Source organism: Hemiscyllium ocellatum, chromosome 34 (assembly GCF_020745735.1).
Source record: "Hemiscyllium ocellatum isolate sHemOce1 chromosome 34, sHemOce1.pat.X.cur, whole genome shotgun sequence".
Lineage (NCBI taxonomy): Eukaryota > Metazoa > Chordata > Chondrichthyes > Orectolobiformes > Hemiscylliidae > Hemiscyllium > Hemiscyllium ocellatum.
This window is the reverse complement of record NC_083434.1, coordinates 3,213,535-3,236,788: the sequence shown is the minus strand read 5'-3', so window position 1 is coordinate 3,236,788 and position 23,254 is coordinate 3,213,535. Positions and strand designations below refer to the sequence as shown.

General features: G+C 43.5%; 1 protein-coding gene across 1 annotated transcript in view; it reads right to left on the bottom strand.

Annotated features, from left to right (window-relative positions):
* LOC132832145 (androgen-dependent TFPI-regulating protein-like) overlaps positions 1 to 23,254 on the bottom strand; it is a 111,009-nt gene that overhangs the window by 22,865 nt on the left and 64,890 nt on the right. The window contains exon 3 of the mRNA XM_060849890.1: positions 10,996 to 11,097. Within this exon, the coding sequence (XP_060705873.1) occupies positions 10,996 to 11,097 (102 nt within the window). The remainder of the gene's footprint in view (positions 1 to 10,995; positions 11,098 to 23,254) is intronic.

Sequence of the window (23,254 nt, the reverse complement as noted above, 5' to 3'; positions counted from 1 at the left end):
GGATAGACTAGCAGAGCTGGGATTGTTCTCATTAGAACAAAGAAGGTTATGGAAACATTGAATAGAGGTGTTAGCTATGAAATTAGTAAATTATGAGAACTGTTTTCACAGGCAGAGGATCAGTAACTATGACAACAAAGATTTAAAACAAGTGGCAAAACAGCCAGAGGAAAGATGCTGGGTTTTTTTTAAAACAGCAAGTAGCTGAGATCTGAAATGAAAGGCACGTTGAAACACATTGTTTCACTGAGACACTGAAAAAGAGAACTGCATATATACTTGAAAAGAAAGATAAACAGTACAGAGAAAAAAAGAGCAGGCAGTGGAACTAATTAGATTAATTCTTTCAAACAGCTGCCACAGACAGGAATGGCAAATGGCCTCCTCCTGTGCTTTAAGATTCTATGGTATGAAGTCCTGCCAAGAGGTTTGGCTCTCAAAGACTGATACAAACAACCAACCAAAGCATGACCACAACGGTGTCATGTACAGCATCTTTAAAATCATCCCAAGGCACTTCACAGGAGTCGTACCAAACAGATTTGACACCAAACACTGATAAAGGTCAGGTGTCTAAAAAGCAAAAAGACCTAAACACTGAAGGTCTCTTTAGATGCGTGCCTGAGTGGACCTGTAGTCCTGAAGGTCTGGCCAGAAGCGTACCTGAGTGGACCTGTAGTCCTGAAGGTCTGTTCAGAAGCGTGCCTGAGTGGACCTGCAGACACACTGATTTCAGACCTTTTGGGAAAAAGAAAACTTTGCTCAGCCTGAACAAACCCAAATGGACCTAACAGTCAGTTTTCTTTCTAAAGGGCTGAGCTCAGCGTGTCAACAGGTCCATTCATGCTCTATGGAAAAAACATTTGCTTTTAGGCCAGTTCGGGTTAAGCAAAGTTTTTTTTCCAAAGTGTCCACAAACTGAAAACATCCTTTACGCACAATACAGTTGGTTCCAACATTTTTGAATAAAGGATTCACAACCTGTATTAGAGTAGATGACTAAAACATTGCTCAAAGTAGTCAATTTTAATGAGCACCTTAAAAGAAAATACAAAGTAGAGAGATGGAGAAAGCTGGGGAGAAAATTCCAGACCTTAGCCCCTTGGCAGCTGAAGTAATGGTCAGTAATGGTGAAGATATTAACATTAGGAAGGCTCAAGAGGTTAGGATTTGAGGACGATGGAATGTTATGTGGTTGAAGAAGTTTATAGAGATAAGGAGGGACAAAGCCATAAGGAAAGTGAAAACAAGGTGATCCTTTTAAAAAGGTGAAAATTTTTAAATCAAGGCTTTGGTTATTAACCAGGAGCCTGTGTAAATTAATAAGCAGACTGCTGATGGAATGTGATGCAAATTAGGACATGGGCAGCAGATTTTTGAGTGCCCTCGAATTTACAGAGATGGAATGTGAGAGACAAGGCTAGAGTATTTCGGATAGTTAAGTATAGAGATAATAATGACATGGATGAGGGTTCCAGCAGCATATAAGCTGATGCAAAGACAGAGTTGGATGATATCATGGAGGATAAAATAGATGGTCTGAGTGATCATTTTGATGAATGATCATTTCAGGGAGAAATATGGTGCCAAGGCCAAAAATGGTTCAGTCCAGCCTCAGAACATTGCAGGAAGAGGAATCATCATAATGGCTAGGGGATGGGATTTGTGGAGGGGCTGGGGACTATGGATGAACAACGTTTGTGAGAAGATTTGTAGCTCGGGTGCTCGTTGTTGTGGTTCTGTTCACCGAGCTGGGAGTTTTTCTAGCAAACGTTTCGTCCCCTTTCTAGGTGACATATTCAGTGCTTGGGAGCCGCCTGTGAAGCGCTTCTGTGCTGATTCCTCCGGCATTTATACTGGTTTGAATCTGCCGCTTCCGGTTGTCAGTTGCTGTCCGTTGCAGTGGCTGGTATATATGGTCTAGGTCGATGTGTCTGTTGATAGAATTCGTGGATGAGTGCCATGTTTCTAGGAATTCCCAGGCTGTTCTCTGTTTGGCCTGTCCTATAATGGTGGTGTTGTCCCAATCAAATTCATGTTGTTTGTCATCTGAGTGTATGGCTACTAGGGATAGCTGGTCATGTCGTTTCGTGGCTAGTTGATGTTCGTGGATGCGGGTTGTTAGCTGTCTTCCTGTTTGTCCTACGTAGGACAAATCCTGTCAATCACCTACAAGACACAAGTCAGGAGTGTCATGGAATACTCCCCAGATGGCTTGATGAGTACAACAACACTCAATAGCATCCAGGACAAGGCAGAAACAAAATCTGAAATTACTGGGAAAACTCAGCAGGTCTGGCAGCACCTGTGGAGAGAAAGAGTTAACATTTTGGATCCAGTGACCCTTCTTCAGGACAAAGCATGTTGGTTTAGTATCCAATCTACCACATTCAACATTCACTTCTTTCAACAATGTACAGGGCAGCAATGTGTACCATCCACAAGATACATTGCAGTAACTCCTCAACTTCAACAGTAACTTCCAAACCTACTAGTTCTACTACATAAAAAGATAAGGACAGCAGAAATCACCATTTGCAAACTCCCCTCCAAAGCATCACACTATCCTGACTTGAAATCATTTCATCATCCATTTATAGTTGTTAGGTCAAAGTCATGAGACTCCCTTCTTAACAGCACTACAAACATGTTTCATCATCTCACCCCAAACACCCCAGATAGCTCTTCATTACCTTCTCATGGCAGTTAGATAAGACTAAGGTATGCTAGCACATCCATGTACATCCTGCAAACGAATAAATAAAAATCTATCTTAATTCCATCTCCATGCGCCATCAATATTTTTCTTAATTCCCTTCATCTGTTTATCTCTGTCCTGAAAATTCCAAAAGACCAAGAACTCATAGTTGTCTGGGATACTGAATTACAAAATTCACAAATCTGAATGAAGAACCTTTTCCTTATCTTTGACATACATGATGCCTGGCTCTAAACTTGTCAGCAAGGAGAAAATCTCAACATAAAGCCTAATTAATTGTTAAATGCTTCATTAATATTGTCTGTAAATTGTTCTTTAAAATGATAACATTAACAATTGAAACTGATCATGAATCAAACCCCCAGATATCCCATATAGAGAGGAAGAATGTCATCTGTGAATGATTAATCTACACACTTGACAGTGATCATAATCTAGTATTTAGGAACTGTATCTAGTGCAGTATTGTGCTTAAAGTCAAGTATTTTAAGTCCAGACTTGTTTTGCTGCTTAACTTTATAAAAACAGCATGAGAACAATGAGGCACTGCTTTCTTGAAAATAAGTGGCAACTGTTACATTACAGGCACCGCTCTCTTTTGTCTTTCAATTATGAAGTGAAAGTAGAGTCAGCCAAAATAACAACCTGCCCAATCACTCAAGATATTGAGATTAAAATGGGACAGAAATAGAAGAATGAAGACTTTTCAGGGGCCATTTCATAAGTGGCTGGTCTAATTAGTACGTTTGCTGACCTTACAAAGATTGGAGATGTTGATAGTGAGGTGGTATGTCAGAAAATACAGCATTGTATAGATCAAGTGGAGGCATGAGCAGAAAAACAGCAAATGGAGTGTAATCTGGACAAGTGTGAGGTGATGCATTTTGGAAGGTCAAATACAGGTGCCAATTATACAATGAATAGCAGAACCCTTGGGAGTATTGATATGCAAAGAGATCTAGGTGTGTAGGTCCACTAATTGTTGATGGTGGCAGTGTAAGTAGATAAGCTAGTAAACAAGGCCCATTGGAAGGGGCTGAAAATGTGTTGCTGGAAAAGTGCAGCAGGTCAGGCAGCATCCAAGGAGCAGGAGAATTGATGTTTCGGGCATGAGCCTTTCTTCAGGAATGAGGAAAGTATGCCAAGTAGGCTAAGATAAAAGCTAGGGAGGAGGAACTTGGGGGAGGGGCATTTGAAATGCGATAGGTGGAAGGAGGTTAAGGTGAGGGTGATAAGGTGAGGGTGATAGGCCGGAGTGGGGGTGGGGGCGGAGAGGTTAGGAAGATGATTGCAAGTTAGGAAGGTGGTGCTGAGTTCGAGGATTGGGACTGAGACAAGATGAGGGGAGGGGAAATGAGGAAACTGGAGAAATCTGAGTTCATCCTTTGTGGTTGAAGGGTTCCTAGGCGGAAGATGAGGCGCTCTTCCTCCAGCCGTCATGTTGCTATGGTCTGGCGATGGAGGAGTCTGAGGACCTGCATGTCCTTGGTGGAGTGAGAGGGGGAGTTGAAGTGTTGAACCACGGGGTGGTTGGGTTGGTTGGTCCGGGTGTCCCAGAGGTGTTCTCTGAAAAGTTCTGCAAGTAGGCGGCCTGTCTCCCCAATATAGAGGAGGCCACATCGAGTGCAGCAGATGCAGTAAATGATGTGTGTGGAGGTGCAGGTGAATTTATGGCGGATATGGAAGGATCCTTTGGCCGATGGAAGATTCTGGAACAGTTGAGGAACGCGATGTGTGGGGGTAAGTACATGAAAGTTTTTGGTACTTACTGTCTTTAATTTCCGATATGGCTAGGAAGAACTGTTTGTTTAGGGTATGGATTCTTCTGTGGATGAAGAACAGTGGAGGTCCTTTGCAAGTCTGTGAGAGAGTGTTGTCCTGAGCTGGGGTAGGGCTAACTGCAGGGAATGTAGGTAGTGGCACATGGCTGCATGCGTGGAGTGGAGGATCTGGAGAGAGGTCTGTTGCTGGAGGCTTCGGATTTGTTTTAGGTACCGGTTGTCCTGGTTGGGTCCAAATTTTGTTGGTCTGAACGTAGTCCGGAGTCCATGCGGGGTCAGTCGGTTCCGTAGGCAGGTGCTGAGGAAGGAGATATGGCTGTGGCAGCAAGTCTGTTTGAGAATGTGGCTGAAGAGCTTCTGTGCAGAGGAGATGACCTGGGGGTGCAGTGAGAGAGGGACTCACTGAAATCCTTGTAGAGGGAGGAAGTGAGCTTCTTCAAGGAAAGCATCCTTGTAAGAGGATTTGCAGTAGGTTAAAATATTCTCCCATTGGAAGGGGCATTCAGTATAAGGGTAGGCAAGATATGCTACAGCTTTATAGAGCTTTAATTAGGTCATACGTGGAATATTGCATACAGTTCTGTTCACCACACTACCAGAAGGATGTGGGTGCTTTGAAGAGGGTACAGAAATGGTTTAGCAAGATGTTGCCTGGTATGGAGGATTTTAACGATGAAAAATGGTTGGATAGGCTGGGTTTGTTTTCACTGGAACACAAGAGGTTGAGGAGTGACCTGATGGAAGTTTATAAGATTGTAAATGGCATGGATAAGGTGGAAAGTATGAGGCATTTTCCCAGGGTGGAGGGGTAAATTACTAGGTGACACAAGTTCAATATGCAAAAGGGTGGATATTTAAAAGAGATGTACAAGACACGGTGGCACAGTTGTTAGCACTGCTGCCTCACAGTGCCAGAGATCTGGGTTCAATTCCCACCTCAGGCGACTGACTGTGTGGAGTTTGCACGTTTTCCCCGTGTTTGCTCCGGTTTCCTCCCACAGTCCAAAGATGTGCAGGCCATGTGAATTGGCCATGCTAAATTGCCCGTAGTGTTAGGTAAGGGGTAAATGTATGGGTGGGTTGCGGGTCAGTGTGGACTTGTTGGGCTGAAGGGCCTGTTTCCACACTGTAAGTAATCTAATCTAATTTAAAAAAAAACACATTGTTCACCCAAAGAGTGCATGGAATGTGCTGCCAGAAAATGTAGACACATTGGTAGCATTCAAGAAGCATCCGGAAGAATGCATGAATAAGAAGGGAATAGAGGGAGATGGATCCTATCAGTGAAGACAGTTTTAATATGGAAAGGCAAAATGTGTCATCGCAGGCCTGGAGGGCCGAAGGGCCTGTTCCGGGCGTGTATTATTCTTTGTTCTTTTTTTTTAAGTGCTATGCTGTTGGACTCTTTTATTCTCCCAGGGCTTAGGGATGAGCAAGTGACAGCACCTTGGTGTCAAAAAACTGAAAATCAGGAGAGGGATGTGAAGGCAGCAGGTGGTTTCTGTTCACATCAACAGCAGCTTACATACATTTGGAAAATTGCAGAAGGATGACATTGAATTGAGAAAGAGCATAAAGCAAGAAAGTACCATCTTCGTCTCAGTGATATTAAATGTTATGTTTCAATTAGCACAGTGATTCAGAGAAGTGTCTCCTCTGTGGGTCTGAGGAAATGGAAGTCCCTGCTGACTCTGTACTGTTCCCTTTTGTTATGTAATAGCCATAAGGCAAAATGCCAGTTTTTGGGTGAAGTGTCTACCAAGGCTGAACAGCTGAAAGTAAATGGAAGGAGTGAAAGATAAAGGTGAGGTTCTCAGTATTGGTAAGTGAGAGAAGATGAAGTGAAATATAAGCTTGGTAGATCCAAGTCCTGAGTTCCAGGACGTGTTGTTATGCAAATGAAATGAAAAATAGTTCATTGAATAGCTTGAGAGGTATGCTGGATAGAATTCATGTGAAGGCATATTCACTGACACTGATCATCTGTGCAAAATCATAAAGCCCCTTCTGATCCTCCTGCTAGGCCCTCTAGAATGTGACCTTTCTGGCTACTTCGGCCTATTCTCTCCTTAGGGTGGTCCTTAAGGCTCTCATGACCTCCTGTAAGCCTGTGGTGTCCACTCTCCTACCCACCTGCACCATTAATGTATCTCAGTACTCTACTTGCCAGGCTGGATCTCTTTGTCTGCCTGGTGTTCAATTTCCAAAAAGTTGCATTGTAACCACATTTTTTTTTGTCTTCCCTCTAAACATAGTCTTTCTTTCAGAAACACAGGATACCTGTACCACACAACTTACAAAAAACATTGCTGAGTCCTCATTACCAGGCAACTTTGGGTGCCTGCTGGGGAGCATCACTAAAATTCACAAGAGGTGGGTAGACAAATTATTTCTTTTACACCTTGATCTGAACAAGTACAGAAAGTTGGGAATCAAAGTTTACACATCCAAAATCAGAGCAATGATTTCTAGCCCAGAGTCCTTAACAGTAAACCATTTCCTCAGTATTACACTGAAGTATAACCATAGGTTATGAAGTCTCTGGAGTCTAGTCGAATCACAACCATATGACTCAGAAATTATAGTGTGCTATCACTGAACCAAAGTCAAAAATCATATAACACCAGGTTACAGTCCAACAGGTTTATTTAGAAGCACTAGCTTTTGGAACGCTGCTCCTTCATCAGGTAGCTGTGGAGCAGGACCATAAGACACAGGATTTATAGCAAAAGATTACAGTGTCATGCATAGAAATGATATATTGAACAAACCTACATTGCTGTTAAATTTTTCATCTTTTAGAATGGGTTGCAGATTTCAGTTCATTAATATGTAAATCCTAGGACAAATTTTATGTCACATTCTCGAGATAACTTAAGGTTTTATTAAAAAAACAAGGTGTGAGGTTAGAGTCTGTTTGTATCCTAATTTTGAGACAGACTGGTCCTATCTCCAAAGTGGAATTTACAAACTATTTTATGGATGGACTGTCTGCATTGACTGCCTGCAGGGTGTGTGCTTGTTGAGCAAAATAGAATGTATCTGTAAATACAATTCTGCAAATACAAATTTACCCCATAGATATATCTGTGTCAATATAGATGTAGATACATCAAAATATAGATGTATCTGTGTGTGTGTGCATGAGAAAGTTACAGAGTGTAAGCATGTGAGTGTGCAAGAGAGAGTGTGTGTGTTTGCTTGTGTGCATGTTTGGCAAAGTGTGCGTGTGAGTGTGACAGAGTATAAGTCTGTGAGAGGATGGGTGAGAGTGTCGGGGTGTATATATTTGTGTATGAGAGAGGGTCTGCCTGAGTGTGTGAGTATGTAAGGGTGTGCGTATGTGTGCTTGTTTGTGTGTGTGAGAGTGTATAGTATAGTGGGTCACCTGTAGTGTGACATGAACCCAAGATCCCTGTTGAGTACCAGTTGAGTATGCAACAACACAGAGTGGCTGAGCAGAGGCTGATAGCCAAGTTTGGTACCCATGAGGATGGCCTCAACTGGGACCTTGGGTTTGTGTCACAATACAGGTGACCCCATTACACTTACACACACACACACGCACGCACACACTCACGCAGACCTTCTCTCATACACATTCTCTCTGTGCAGAGACAGGGGGACCAAAGTGGTTGGGAGAGGCAGGTAGGATGCAAGGCCTTCTACACTGAGATTGGTGGGAGACAGTGGGGGCCTCAAAGAGCCAGGTGGGAGACAGGAAGGCTGCAGGTAAACAAGGAAGTAAAGGGTGTTATAGTAAGGCTGCAAAGTTGGCAGTAGGCAATGGAAGATGAAGAAGCCTTGGTGTAGACAGAGAGAGATAGAGACAGAGACATGGATGGAAAAGATATAGAAGGGGGAAGAGAGAGGTGGGGGGGGGGGAGGCAGAGAGAGAGGCAGCAATAGCAAAAGACAGGGGGAGTGGTAGTAAGTATGATGAAAGAGAGAGGAAGATAGAGAAGTAGGCAGCAAGGGAAGTGAGAGAGAGAGAGAGAGAGAGCGTGAGTGAGAGAGAGAGAGAGAGAAAGAGAGAGAGAGAGAGAGAGAGAGAGAGAGAGATTTCAATAAGAGAGAACAGTTTCAAACCTAGCAACAAAGGAATATTTAGCTAATTAGGTACTAGGAAAGTTTTAAATCACTAAGATAATGAACTTTTGCAAATGGACATGATATGCCTAGCTTAATGTTTCAGGAACTACTGTGTGGGAAAAAATACAGTACATGTTATTCTAATGCACACTGTGTCAATAGTTAAATTTAAATCAGAGGTTAAGGTCTGAGGTGCAGTTAAAAGAAATAGGAATAATTGCCTGGTTAAAATGTTCCAACTTTGCAAATAGGCAATGAAAGCACATTAGCTGTGACCACACTAATCTCCAATGAGTGTCTAAGCTGTTAGCTTTTTGTGTGTAGACATGCATGTTAATGATTTTGGAAACAAAAAATTGTTGCTAAATTATACATATTATATTGTGCCAATTCGAATGTGGTGCCTAGGAAATAAATGCTTTCCTTGTGTTGTAGCTTTAAATTTAAATGGTTAATTATTGAGGATATTAATGTGATCTTATTCTACTTCTTTGTAAGTTTAAATGTCTCATGCAACAACACAAATACAGAAAATAATATTACTACACAACTGCAGTGCCTTATAAAGAAGTTAGTGAGAATGTAAAAGTAATCACCAAAAACTATTAGTGACCCTCAAGGGGATTCCTAGAAAAGAGTATTATGCCTGTTCTGTATAAAGAGGACATTAGGTGATGAGGATAGATGATGGCATGGAAGGGGAATAAGGGATATAAGGGAGTACAGGTATGCATGTGTGTGTGAGAGGAAGTGAGGGTTTGGCCATGATTGCATCTAGCAGTGCCCCAGTAAATAGAATTCGGATCTCTAGCTTACAGGTCTTACACAGCTCCATTTCTGCTCTCACCCTGCCTCCAGAGCTGGCAATTTCTTGACTCATGCCTGCACTCATCCACCCAGCTGGGAAGAGGCAGACAGGGAATTCCATAATGGAGACGTGTTTGCAGAGTCCAGAATATAAAATGTGTGTAGGTCTTGACACTTTGCAAACGTCTGGCCTGTTAACTCTTCTTCTACAACTAGTGGCTGACCTACTGAGTATTGCCTGTTTCTATCATGTAAAACTTAAACACATGGATTAATAACACTCATTGCCTGTCTACAGATAAAATAAATAAATATCTAGTGGTTCATTACAATGGTGGCACAGTGGCTCAGTGGCTAGCACTGCTGCCTCACAGCACTAGGGACCCAGGTTCAATTCTCACCTCAGACAACTGTCTGTGTGAATTTTGCACATTCTCCCAGTGTCTGTGTGGGGTTCCTCCAGGTGCTCTGGTTTCCTCCCATAGTCCAAAGTTATGTAGGTTAGGTGGACTGGCCATGCTAAACAACCCATTGTGTCCTAGGATGTGCACATTAGGTGGATTAGCCAAAGGAAACGAAGTGGGACTATGGGTCTGGTTGGGATGTTCTTTGGAGGATTGGTGTGGACTCGTTGGGCTGAATGGCCTATTCCTATACTATAGAAATTGTATGACCTATCTGTGGTAGAGAATTCCAAAGATTTACAAACCTCTGATTAAAAACATTCTCCTCATTTGAGACTCCTTACTTTTAAATTGTGCACCTGGTTCTAGCCTCCTCAATCAGGGGAACATTTTATATGTATCTATTATGTCTGCCCTTTTATATATTTTCTTGGCATCAACGAGATCATTCTTCACAGCTCAAGGGATTACAGGTCAAGTTTGTCCAATCTCTTTTCTTAATGGAGTCCCACCAACCTGGAAAAGAGTCTGATGAAGCTTTGTTGCACTGCCTCTATGGCAATAATATCTTTCCTTAAATAATGAGATCAAAATTGCACACACTACTCCAGATTAAGTCTAATGAAGCTCCTGTACTCAAATCCTCTTCCAATAAAGATAAAGATTCCATTAGCCTTCCTAATAGCTTTCTGTACTTTCATGTTAGCCTTCAATGGCTTGTCAACAAGAACACCTAGGTCTCTTTGTACATTCACACTTTCCAACCTCTTACCATTTAAGAAATATTCTGCACGTCTGTTTCTCACACTGAAGTAGTTAGCCTCACATTTTTCAATGTTATATTCCATCTGTCACATTCTTACTCATTCACTAAGCCTGTTCAAATCCTCCTGAAGCCATTTTATCGCTTCCCCACAACATCCATTCCAACTTAACCTTGTATCACCCCCAAATGTGAAACTATTATTTTCGATCCCCAACTTCAAATATATTGTGAACAGCTTGTGGCCCAAGTAGTGATCCTTGTTATATCCCATTAGTCACAGTCTGGCAACGAGAGAATGACCCATTTATTCCTACTGTTTTCTACTAGTCATTTATTAATCCAAACAATATAGTACCACCTAGCCCATGTGCTCTAATTTTTCTATCTATCCTGAGGGACTTGAATTGTGAATATTTGTGCACTTACCACAGCATGGTTCAGCCATAGAGGAATGAATGCATCAAGATCTTCAGGGTATACCAGTGCTCTGTCATACGTGAACAAAAGCCAAAAGGATGTGACAACGAACTGAAAAAGGTCACATTAAAAATTAACAATACAGAAGCCAAGTTATAATAGTTGCTAACATAAATTCAGTTAAACCAGAAGCTATTCAATTAGAAGTTGCAATTGATTCATTTAACTATTCAATTGGATTTTTAGAAATGCAAATTAAGAAGTAGAATTAAAATTAGAATTAAGTCTAAGATAAAAGTGTACATACATTACACTGATCTGTGGCTTCTTACAGCTTGGGCGGTACAGCGGCTCAGTGGTTAGCACTGTTGCCTCATAATGCAAAGGACCTGGGTTCAATTCCAACCTCAGCAGGGTAGGTGAATTGGCCATGGGAAATTGCGCATAGTGTTCAGGAATGTATAGGTTAGGTGCGTTAGTCAGGGATAAATGTAGAGTATTCGGGTAAGGGAATGGATCTGGGTGGGTTACTCTTCAGAGGGTTAGTGCGCACTTGTTGGGTTGAATGGCCTGTATCCACAATGTAGAGATTCTATGAATACCAGCTATAGAAGTACTAATGGCAGAGTTCTCTTAGTCTTCCAGGTGCACAGTCCAACACCAATCGAAAGCAGCCTATTTGACTGTTCAGTTATTTGTCCTTTACCGACAGTGGGCGGCACGGTGGCACAGTGGTTAGCACTGCTGCCTCACAGCGCCTGTAGACCCGGGTTCAATTCCCGACTCAGGCGACTGACTGTGTGGAGTTTGCACGTTCTCCCCGTGTCTGCGTGGGTTTCCTCCGGGTGCTCCGGTTTCCTCCCACAGTCCAAAGATGTGCGGGTCAGGTGAATTGGCCAAGCTAAATTGCCCATAGTGTTAGGTAAGGGGTAAATGTAGGGGTATGGGTGGGTTGCGCTTCGGCGGGTCGGTGTGGACTTGTTGGGCCGAAGGGCCTGTTTCCACACTGTAAATCTAATCTAATCTAATCTAAATCTAATCTAATCTAATCAGAAAGGTATCATTCCCATTTGCTCAACAACAAAAGTCACTTCACTTCAAAAGTAATTAATTAATTTAGAAACATTTTCAGATATTCAGAGATACCTGTCATATAAAGGAGAAAGTGAGGACTGCAGATGTTGAAGATCAGAGTCAAAACGTACAGCTCTGGAAAAGCACAGCAGGTCAGGCAGCATCCGAGAAGCAGGAAAATCGATGTTTCGAGCTTAAGCTGTTTATCAGGAATGTCCTTCTAGTTCCTACGTGAACCTGCTATGTGTGTTCCTTACCTGAACCCATAATATTGAATTTTGGTGTTACAAATTAGATGCTGCAATTAGGAAAAAAGAAGGGCTGGTACAAACTGCCAGGGGGAAGGTCATTGAATTAGGTGGTGGCTTACCTTATACCCATCACTGTCCCATAGTTGACCTGACTTCATTTGCAGCACTTAAATGGCTAATTAAGGACCATGGTGAGCCTCCCCATTATCATAGCTTCCATTCACTCCTGCAGTCCCTTCCTCCTGCAATCCACAGCTCCCTATTAGGACCTATAGGGTCACTTGTAATCACCTGCCTGGAACATTACTGAAAGAAACATTCACACAAAAGGAATCCCAGTCCTTGTCATTTAACAAAAGGAGCCATAATTTGCTGTCAAGCATTTCACGGAATTCACAGTATCATATTGATTTTCACCAGATTACTAGTTCACCAAGATATCCACAGGCTGATAGTGAAGCTGAAACCAGACTGCAAATGATCAAGGTGTTTTCTCAGAGAGCAATGACCTTTATCTTGCACGCTTCGATCGCTATGCAACCCCACTTCAAAATAGTTTGCTCCAAATGGGAAGGAAGTTGAAATCTCTATTTCCATTCTCCCACATGCACTCAAGTTGCATCTACAAACAGAGGGCGTGAACAAGGTGAGGGAATAACATGAATGGTCCTGTTCTAATCAAAGGTGACGCCCCAACAAGCACCACAGAACACGTAGAAAACCAGACCTTGATCCAGTGTGAATTCATGATCAAGCTTGTCATGATCAAGTGCTTAGACTAATGCCACACCCATGGATTAAATATCAGAACAACCTTCTATACTGAAGAAGCAACCATCAACAGTGTTTGGCTGACCAGAGATTGCAGATCAAAATGACAGCCTGAATAAAGAACTGAATGATCAGACAATTCTCATTCTGTCCAACAGAATCCAAAAGCTTCTGTGGAGGATTTAAAATCGCATTCTCCTCAAATTACAAAGAGCTGGGATCCTGGTAAGTAGACTGGTAAAACTGTTACAGCAGTAATCACTTGGAAGGATTTGGAAAAGAGAGTGAGATGTGTAATGGGGTGGTACAATGGCTCAGTAGGATAGAGATCATGGGAGTTAAATGGGAGCTCAGCAGATAGGGTCTCACATCCATCCTAACCGTCCAGGATTTTTCATTTTGGAGTTAAAACATGGCAATTGCTACTTGGTGCCTTCAATTCTGCCATGGTCCATAGTGCACTTCCTCATGCAATCAATTGAGTTTCAGATAATTTTGTATGCAAACAATAGAGTTAAATAGAGAATCACATGTAACTGATGGGCACAAATCCTTGCCTCTACAAGGACCTGTTGAAGGCTCTGGCACCATATTTAAAAGTCATCTAGGCATCTCTTCTCTCAATACAACACGTCAGCCACTTATAGTCATCAGTCCCAAACCACTTGCATTTCTCACCCATTCCCAGAGATTTCTCCAATTTGACAAAAGATGACTGCATACTTTAATGATGCGTCATGTTGCAGGTCAATTTGGTCAGATCGGGAGTCTTCCTTCGTGATGGCTGAAAGAAGTCTGTCTTAGGCAACCTGAGGAGTCAGTAATACATGCAAATGTGAAAGAAACTGAAAATGAACAATCTCTTCAACTCTGCAAGGGTAGGTGCCACCATCTTCTCACTGTAACCTCAGACTCATCAGGGCATCATAGAGTCTAACTCTGTCACCATACACCCATGTCACATAAACTTGTTCATCTCACTATCACATGCAGGATATGTCCTGAGGGATTAGGTGACAATGCTGTCACTTTAACAAGGTTATTTTGATTTTGATATGTTTCAAGAGACGTCATAAAGGCATAGGTGTCAAAGTATCTAGTTTAACAATGGCAAGGAAGTGGCCAGTTCTCCCCGCTCAGGTTTTTTCTAGTTTGAAATCTTAAGCCTTGCCCCTTTATTTATCCTTATCATATTCACCCTCAGAACTGTATGTTTCATGAATTCCTTTAAATACTTGACTCTTTAACTTTGGACAATTTTTGACATTGTGATATGTAGAGTCACACTGGAAACATCCATTTTCTATTTCCCATGGATGCCACTTATTGTTGGCTATCACCCGAATCCTTCATTTTTCCTTGATTCAGAAATCTGTTAAAGGTATGACACCTTTGCAAAATGTCTTTCAGCAATTCAAATCTTATATGGACGTTTACAACAAAGTAACATTTGAATTTGAGAGTCTTTCATTCTCTGCATTGGTGCAGAACCCCCAAACTGTCCTTGATAGGTGGATGGAAATTATTGCCCCTCATTTTTTTAGGGCAGCAGACACTTGTTCAAGAGGAAAGTCAGAACAATGAATTTGAACACAGGCCAAACCCAAAGGTCTGTGAGTGAGATTTGAGCACAATCTAATAGTTTAAATACTAGTACTTACTCCAGAACTTCTAAATCAAATTTCTTTAGTTTTACAGAACCTCTCAAATTACATGATAAATACCTCCATGGGCTAATTATCTACCATATTCAATTGATCAAATATTGACAATACCTTGTATGCTTCAAACAAGATATCTTTTTGTAAACCCTGTTCATAAATTGTAATAGAATCTTCAACATCTCTACAGTATTTAGATCTGTTACACCTAGTCTCTAATTCTATTCCTTTCTAGTAAGCAGAAAGCTAACATCATATTTTGTTTTTTCTTGTTTCGAGACGGACTGAACACACCTCCACCTCGTTCTCCCCAATGCTCAAACAGCTCCAATTCTAAACAAAAGATGAACACTCAATTCGTGGTCCTGCAGCGTGTCTCAGCAATTTCACTTTTAAAGGCCGCTGGAAACTTGGCATCTGCCAGAAACAGGTATTACGTTTTTATCTTACCTCCTGAAGAAATGAGTTTAATCTTCTGCGACCATGTTGACTGTCAGAATTCAACAAAGGTTTAATTGTAAACCTTCAGTATAGTACAGCCATCATTTTTCATCTTTTCCCATCCAGAAGCTAACACACCACTTGGGAAGAAACCTAGCTCTTCTTTATGTTTAAAATTACTTGGTTGCCTTGAAATGATGGGTACTGGTAAAATATAACCAACAGATTTCTGAATTGGTTAATCAACATTTCTTTGTCATTAAAAGTCAACTTCAAGGTATGTAACACATTCCACTCAGTTGAGAAAAAAATTGCTCAAAGAAGCTTGGAACATGGAATAAAATTAAACCGTGCTCATAACCTAGTGATCAAACTTAAAAAAAAGTTGAAGTGATCTTACATCAAACATTGAAATGTTGATTTTCTGGGAGTGATAGCCATTAAATGTAATAAGTGTTAATCACAATGTAACTTCTTAAGAAAGTCTCGACAGAATATTTTGGGTGAACTCAGAGTCAGAAATAACTTTGATTGTGATTCTGCCCATCAGGGCTGGAAAGCTTGTAGCAAACCAAAACTAGCATCATTATTTCTATTGATGAAGTGCCAACAATTAAATATTATGCCTGGATCTTCATCCTCATTTCGAGTGCAGAGAGTTGGGAGAAGTCTTAACTCCATGAACCTAACTTCTTTAAATGTGGCATCTGGTTTTCAGACTGAGGCCAGGCTGTGTTCTCTTTCATCAGGTAGAAAATACAGAAGCTTAAACACAGACACCAACAGGTTCAAGGACAGCTTCTTCCCTGCTGTGATTAGACTGTGGAATGGACTTAAATTCAAATCTAATGTTGATCTTGTTTTTGTGCCCCTCCTGTGCAGCTATAATCCTGTGTGCCGCCCTCTGTCTAAACACCTATGATCTGCCTTTACTGCACACAAAACAAAACTTTTCTCTGTGCTTAGATATATATGACAATAATGAATCATGTCAAATTAACGGTTGAGGCAGGTGACTCGGACTCATGTGAAAAGTGAATGTTTAGAAAGGCCCTTTTGAGATTTAGGTCAGATAGGGTGAGGTCCCTGTGTTTTGAGGAGAGGTCATTGACCTGTCAGCTGAGTGGAAACTCTCTACGTGTGTTAACGGACTGTGGAAAAGAAGTGTGATCGCTCGTCTTCCCAATCAGAAACAAATTGTCATCATTGCTGCCCGTTTACAATGTACAGCCTCAGGCGACTGACTGTGTGGAGTTTGCACGTTCTCCCCGTGTCTGCGTGGGTTTCCTCCGGGTGCTCCAGTTTCCTCCCACAATCCAAAGATGTGCAGGTCAGGTGAATTGGCCATGCTAAATTGCCCGTAGTGTTAGGTAAGGGGTAAATGTAGGGGTATGGGTGGGTTGCACTTCAGCGGGTCGGTGTGGACTTGTTGGGCTAAAGGGCCTGTTTCCACACTGTAAGTAAGCTAAAAAAAAAAGCTAAACACCGTTGGTCTTCTCCCTGTGTATGTCTGCAATATCCTGATTTACTTGGAAACTTTTAACCAGGAGTTGACTATTGGCAGGTGAATTGAATTGAATTGAATTGAATGAAGTTAGCTTTGTTGTCACAAATGATCTAAAGTGGATCTATTTTTCACAAGCATGTGCCTGGAGATGGGGGCCAGCAGTGGAGCTCCTGAGGTCTGGGGAATTGGGTCAGGGTCGGGCATGAAGCTCCCAAGGGCGAGGGTGTTCGGGCACAGTGTTGGGGTTTTTGAAGTCGGGGGTTCCCATGCCAGGACAATGCTGGCACAGCATTATCACACCAGAGTGGGGTGGCCTGCAGTTCTGACCTTGAGGGAGGGAGTAATGGGGTAAATGTGATCGGGGTGTTGGCAGGCACATCCACGGGGTAATCTCTACACACCTTTCTCCTGCACTTTCTTTCCAGCCGGATGCCCACTCCCCTCCCCATCAGAGGCCACAGTGATGGCAAACTCTGCTTGGGCTCCAATGTGGAGTACCCTGTGTTGCTTTGGGGGAAAGAGGTGCATGTGAGGCAGTGTCAACATGGCTGCTGGGCAGTCTTCATTGTGGGGCAGTTCCCCCTTACATGTTCTACCTCTCAGCATCGGTGTCATCGCTCACTGTCTGCCGACCAGAAGATGTGGTGGGATGCACCCTCATGGATCACGGTGCCTTGGTCACCTTCTTCCAGGCCAAGCAAATTAACACCTGGCACTGGAAGAGGAGACGTACTTAAGAGCAGGGTCCTTTAGTCCAAGCGGGAGCGGTCTGACACCTGACCAGATTTGACCCAGGTGGGGGAGGAGAGGCTCACTCTCAAGAAAGGGCAGGACATTGAAAATCACAATCCTCTGGGCTGTGACCTCCAGAGGATCAACAGACAGAAATGTACCACCCCCAGTGGGGCTCCTCTTCATGGGCAGGGGTACTGACTGCTCAGACCACAGAATGTAATTGGCCTTCCCATACTTTTTGGCTGCAGCAACAATGGCTAGTGGACCAATAATGCCAACCATGACCCTGCTGCAGGTCTCAATGGTCCTATCGGATGGGGATAGGCCTTAACTCTTAGGCCTTTTGTAAGGGGCCTAAAGGGGATGGGTCACAGCTGAGGCTGAAGGAGCCAGGCCGAAGGTCATGGCTGACCCAGCATAGGTATGGCTAGGCCCTCCTACCTTGAGGCTAGCCATGTCACCAGGGGAGGGAGTGAGGTGGGGGAAGACTAATGCTGCAGAAAGTCAACTGCTGGGGAGCAGCAACAGTTCTCAGGTGAACAGGTTACAGGAAGGCACAAGGCAACAACAACAGTCCTTGGATGGAGCCTGAGGCTGGGCCCAGACAGCAGCAACAGAGGTGGGAGTCCCAGGCAGTGGTAGTAGTTAGCAAGGCCTAGGCAACGGCATCAAAAGCAGCATAATCAGGGGCTCAGTCAGCAGCATCAGCTGAGCGAGGTCTGGGTAGCAGTAATAAGCTCAGGGCTGCCCTGGCCAGTGCAGCAGCAGAGCTCATAGGTCCAGGCAGCAGCAGCAGAACTAGGCCAGCCAGCAGAGGATCCAGGGAGGCCCAGGCTCCAGCAGCAGAAGAACTGGATAGCCCGGGCAGCAACAGTTGTAGTAGTAGCAGCAGTAATAGTACTAGTAATGGTAGTGGCTCAACATAGCCAAGAGATACATACTCTCTAAAAGGAAACTAAAATGCACTGGATGTATTGACTGATGATACACTCTAGCCAGCTTAGAGTCAGTCCTCAACTGAGGAGATTCTAATTTCCTGGTAATATTGATCAGTCAAGGCTTTCTTGGTTCGCCCAGGTTAACATTCCCAATCAAGAACCTTGTAGTTAACAAGGTCCACCTTGCTCCAATCACTACAAAACTGTACACAATCAGACCTGAATGAGCACTGATATAGAGGAAAACTGCCTGAAAAGCGCAATGTAAGGTAGTAAAAAAGGCATATGACATGCCTCTCCATCAGTCAGGATTGAGTACAGAAATTGGCAATCATGTGACAACTGGGTAACTCAAATCACATGTTTTGAAAGGCTGATTAGGGATAAATAACACAGCATTGTGTGTGGGAAATCATATCTCACTAACATGATTGAGTTTTTTGAGGAAGTAATGAAGTGGACTGGTGGGGCAGAGTGGTGAATGTATTCAATATGGACTTCAGTAAGGCATTTGACAAGGTTCCTCATGATAGACTTGGTTACATCACATGAAATACAGGGACAACTAGCCATTTAGATACAGAATTGATTTGAAGGTAGAGGACAAAGGGTGGTGGTGAAGGGTTGCTTTTCAGACCGGAGGCCTGTGACCAGTGGTGTGCCACAAGGATTCATGCTAGGTCAACTGCTTTTCACCATTTACATAAATTATTTAGATACTAACTATACCTCCTATGTTCGCACGTTTGTAGATAACACCAAAATTGGAGGTATAGTGGACAACGAAAGGGTTACCTCAGATGGGACAACGGGCTGAGAAGTGGCAGATGGAGTTTAATTTAGATAAATGCGAGGTGCTGCATTTTGGAAAGTCAAATCAGAGCAGGACTTATACACTTAATGGTAAGGTCCTGGGAGTGTTGCTGAACGAAGAAACCTTGTTCAGTTCATAGTTCTTTGAACGTTGAGTCACAGGTAGACAGGATAGTGAAGTGGCGTTTGGTTTGCTTGCCTTTATTGGTCAGAGCATTGAGTATAGCAATTGGGAGGTCATGTTGTGGCTGTACAGGACATTTTTGGAATACTGCATGCAATTCTGGTCTCCTTGCTATAGGAAGAATGATGTGAAACTTGAAAGGGTTCAGAAAAGACTTACAAGCATGTTGCCAGGGTTGGAGGATTTGAGTTATATGGAGAGGCTGAATAGGCTGGAGCGCTTTTCCCTGGACAACATGGCTGCTGTTATAGTTATGCACAATTTCAAATTGAGGGCTCCAAAAGGTGGTCATTAAGTTCTTAAGAAGCATCCTTCATTCCCAAGAATCCAACTGTGTGTCTGTGAAAGTGGCTGAAATAGCTTAGAGATTTAAAAATGCTTAAGTATTAAGAAACAACAGCAGCTACTAGGGAATCTTGCACACACTTGAAGGAAAACATTGTTATGATTACAAAACACCTGGAACATGGAGTTGGCGGAAGGATATTTAGTTGGCGAAGTTTTGTATGGCAAAATGGTGCAATGTATCCTGCATGAGAGGAAAGCCTGCTAATTGGCAAAATTCTGTATTCAAGATACAACAGGGTAATTAAGGTGCACCATCCACATGAGCAAACAGAGTCACTCTCTTAATGCAATATAGGCAAGACTAGAAATAAGCCTACATAAAGGAGTAATAACAAATATATGGACAGGCATTATTTTCACCTGAAATAATGACAAAAATGGATTAGATGCTAAACTGACAAAATACCAGAAGAATTGAACACCTATGCTTTATCTGGTACTTTAGTAGACAGGCAGGAGGCCAGGCAGCATCAGGAGGTGGAGAAGTCAATGTTTCGGGTGTATCTTTCTTCAGGACTAGGGGTGGATTTGGGGGGGAGCTACAGATAAAGGGGGTAGCAAGGATAGGGTGGTGAAATGGGGACAGGTGAAGGCAAGTAGACGGTATGACCTGGTTGGTTCAGTAGGTGGCTGGAAGAAGTGGAAGGGGGAGGAAAGTACTGGGAAGGGAGTCAGGGAATGGGGAGGGAAGTTATTTGAAATTGGAGAACTCAATGTTGTGTCCTCCAGGCTTAGGGAGCCCAAGTGGAAGATAAGGTGTTGTTCCTTCAGTAGGAACTGTGGTTTGTTTTGGCAATGGAAGAAGCCAATTACGGTCAGGTTGGAAAGGGAGTGGTTGGGGGAATTGAAATGGGTGGTGACTGGGAGGTCAGGTCGGCCCCAGCAGGCCTGGCTGAGATGCTCAGTGAAATGTCCCTTAGTTTACGTTTAGTCTCCCCGATGTAGAGAAGACCACATTGGGAGCACCTGATGCAGTAAACTAGGTTGGAAGAGAGGAAAGTGAACCTGTGTCTCACCTGGAAGGTCTGTTTGGGGGCCTTGGTTGGAGAGGAGGGGGGGGTTGTGTACCAGCAGGTTTTGCATCTTTTCCATTTGCAGGGGAGGGTACCTGGGGTTTCGGGGGCTCGGTGGGGAGAGTGGCGCAAACCAAGGATTGGCAAAGGGAACGGTCCTTGCAGAAGGCAGAGAGGAATGGGGAGGGGAAAATGTTCCTGGTGGTGGGGTCTATTTGGAATTGATGAACGTGTTTGAGGATGCTGTGTTGGGTGTGGAGACTGGTGGGGTGGTAGGTGAGGACAAAGGGGACTCTGTCTTTATTGCATGGGCGGAGGCTAGGGCAGTGGAACGGGGAATGGAGGTGGTGCAGTAGAGAGCTGTCTGGAAATACAGAGGGAGGAAAGGCACGTTGTTCAAAATAGGTGGACATCTGGGATACTTGGGAGTGGAATGTCTCCCTGTCTGAGCAGATGCGGCAGAAATGGAGGAAGTATGGGTTGAATTCTTGCAGGATACTGGGCGGGAGGTGGTGTAATCCAGGTAGTTATGGAAGTCTGTAGGTTTGTAGTAGACATCCATCTGGAAACTGTAACCGGAGATGGAAATGGTGAGGTCAAGAAAGGGGAGGGAGGTGTCTGAGATAGACCAAGTGAACTTGAGGGTAGGATGGAAGTTGTGGGTGAAGTCGATGAACTGGTCCAGTTCAGCCTGAGTGCAGGACACTGCACCAATGCAGTCATTGATGTAACAGCAGAAGAATTGGGGTACAGTGCCTGTGTAGGTACTGAAGAGGGATTATTCAATATAGCCGACAAAGAGGCAGGTGTAGCTGGGCCCATCCAGGTACCCATGGCCACCCCCAGATTTGGAGGAAATGGGAGGAGTTAAAGGAAAAGTTATTGAGGGTGAGGACCAGTTGGGTGAGGTGGAAAAGGGTATTGGTGGAGGGAGACTGGATGGGACTATTGGGGAGGAAGAAACAGAGAGCCTGGAGGCCATTCTTTTGGGGTATGGACATGTATAAATACTGCACATCCATAATGAAGAGAAAGCGCGGTGGACCAGGGAACTGGAAGTTTTTGAGGATATGGAGGGCATGGTTAGTGCCATAGTGCCTGAACTAATGGGGAGAGGATGGAATCAAGGTAGGACGAAGTGAGTTCAGTTGGGCAGGACCATGCCGAGACGATGGGTAGGCCAGGGTAGTCAGACTTGTGGATCTTGGGGATCAGGTAGAACTGGGCAGTTCAAGGCTGGGGGACTATGAGTTTGGAGGCAGTGGAGAAAAGATCACCAGAGGCAATGAGGGCATTGATGGGGTCTTGGATTTGGGTCTGATGGGTCGCGGTTGGGTTGTGAGCAAGAGGGAGGTAGGATGTGGTGTCGGAGAGTTGGTGTTTGGCCTCTGTGATATAGAGGTTCATTCTTCAGTCTAGCATCATCCCGCCTTAGTCAGCGGGTTTGATGGTGAACCAGTGTTTTTTGCAGAGTTGTGCCCCCTCTGTTGCTTTTTGCCATGGATTTTCTCAATTGTTTTACTTGCTCCTGATTTTGAAACATTATGATTAGTGCGATACTGTGTTCTAAAACCAATACTTCTTTCCCATTTACAATTTTGCTGACATGTTCCCATTTTTCAACATTGTTCCTGAGTTCTTCCGCATCAGTAACTTGACTGGTTCATCTGCCTCCCTATTCAACTGAGAATGCAATGGAGAACTTTTCACCCAGCTAATCCCTGTCACCAAAGTGAATGTGTTGAAAACTTTAATCACAAATTGATGTCTATTGTCTAATACTAGTTCTTTCAGGAAAACCACTTATCACAGAGATCCTTTACAGAGCTCAGATAACGGAGTCTGCAGTGCTGGAATTAGATTTGCCACTTGAATCTTGAATATTAGTTGATTAGAATTAAATACATCGTCCCTCTAAAATTTAGCCTTTGGAAACAGTCATGAAACCATTAGCCCAGCGGGCATAGGTTACGAATAGGAGAAAGTGAGGACTGCAGATGCTGGAGACCAGAGTTGAAGTGTGTTGCTGGAAAAGCACAGCAGGCCAGGCAGCATCCAAGAAGCAGGAGAATTGACGTTTCAGACATAAGCCTTTCTTCAGGAATGAGGGTGGTGTGCCAAGCAGGCTGAGATAAAAGGTTTGGCTGGGAATACGATAGGTAGAAGGAGGTGAGGGCGAGGCTGATAGGCCGGAGAGATCGGGAAGAAGATTGCAGGTCAAGAGGGCAGTGCTGAATCCGGGGGTAGGGACTGAAATAAGATGGGGGAGGGGAAATGAGGAAGCTGGAGAAATCTACATTCATCCCGTGTGGTTGGAGGGTTCCTAGGCGGAAGATGAGGCGCTCTTCCTCCAGGCGTCATGTGGCCAGGGTCTAGCGGTGGAGGAGGCCAAGGACCTGCATGTCCTTGGCGGAAAGGGAGGGGAGTTAAAGTGTTCAGCCATGGGGAGATCAACATTAGATTATGGGAGGTCCATTCCGAAGTTGGATAACAGTGGGGAAGAAGCTGTTCCTGAACTTGTTGGGACATGCA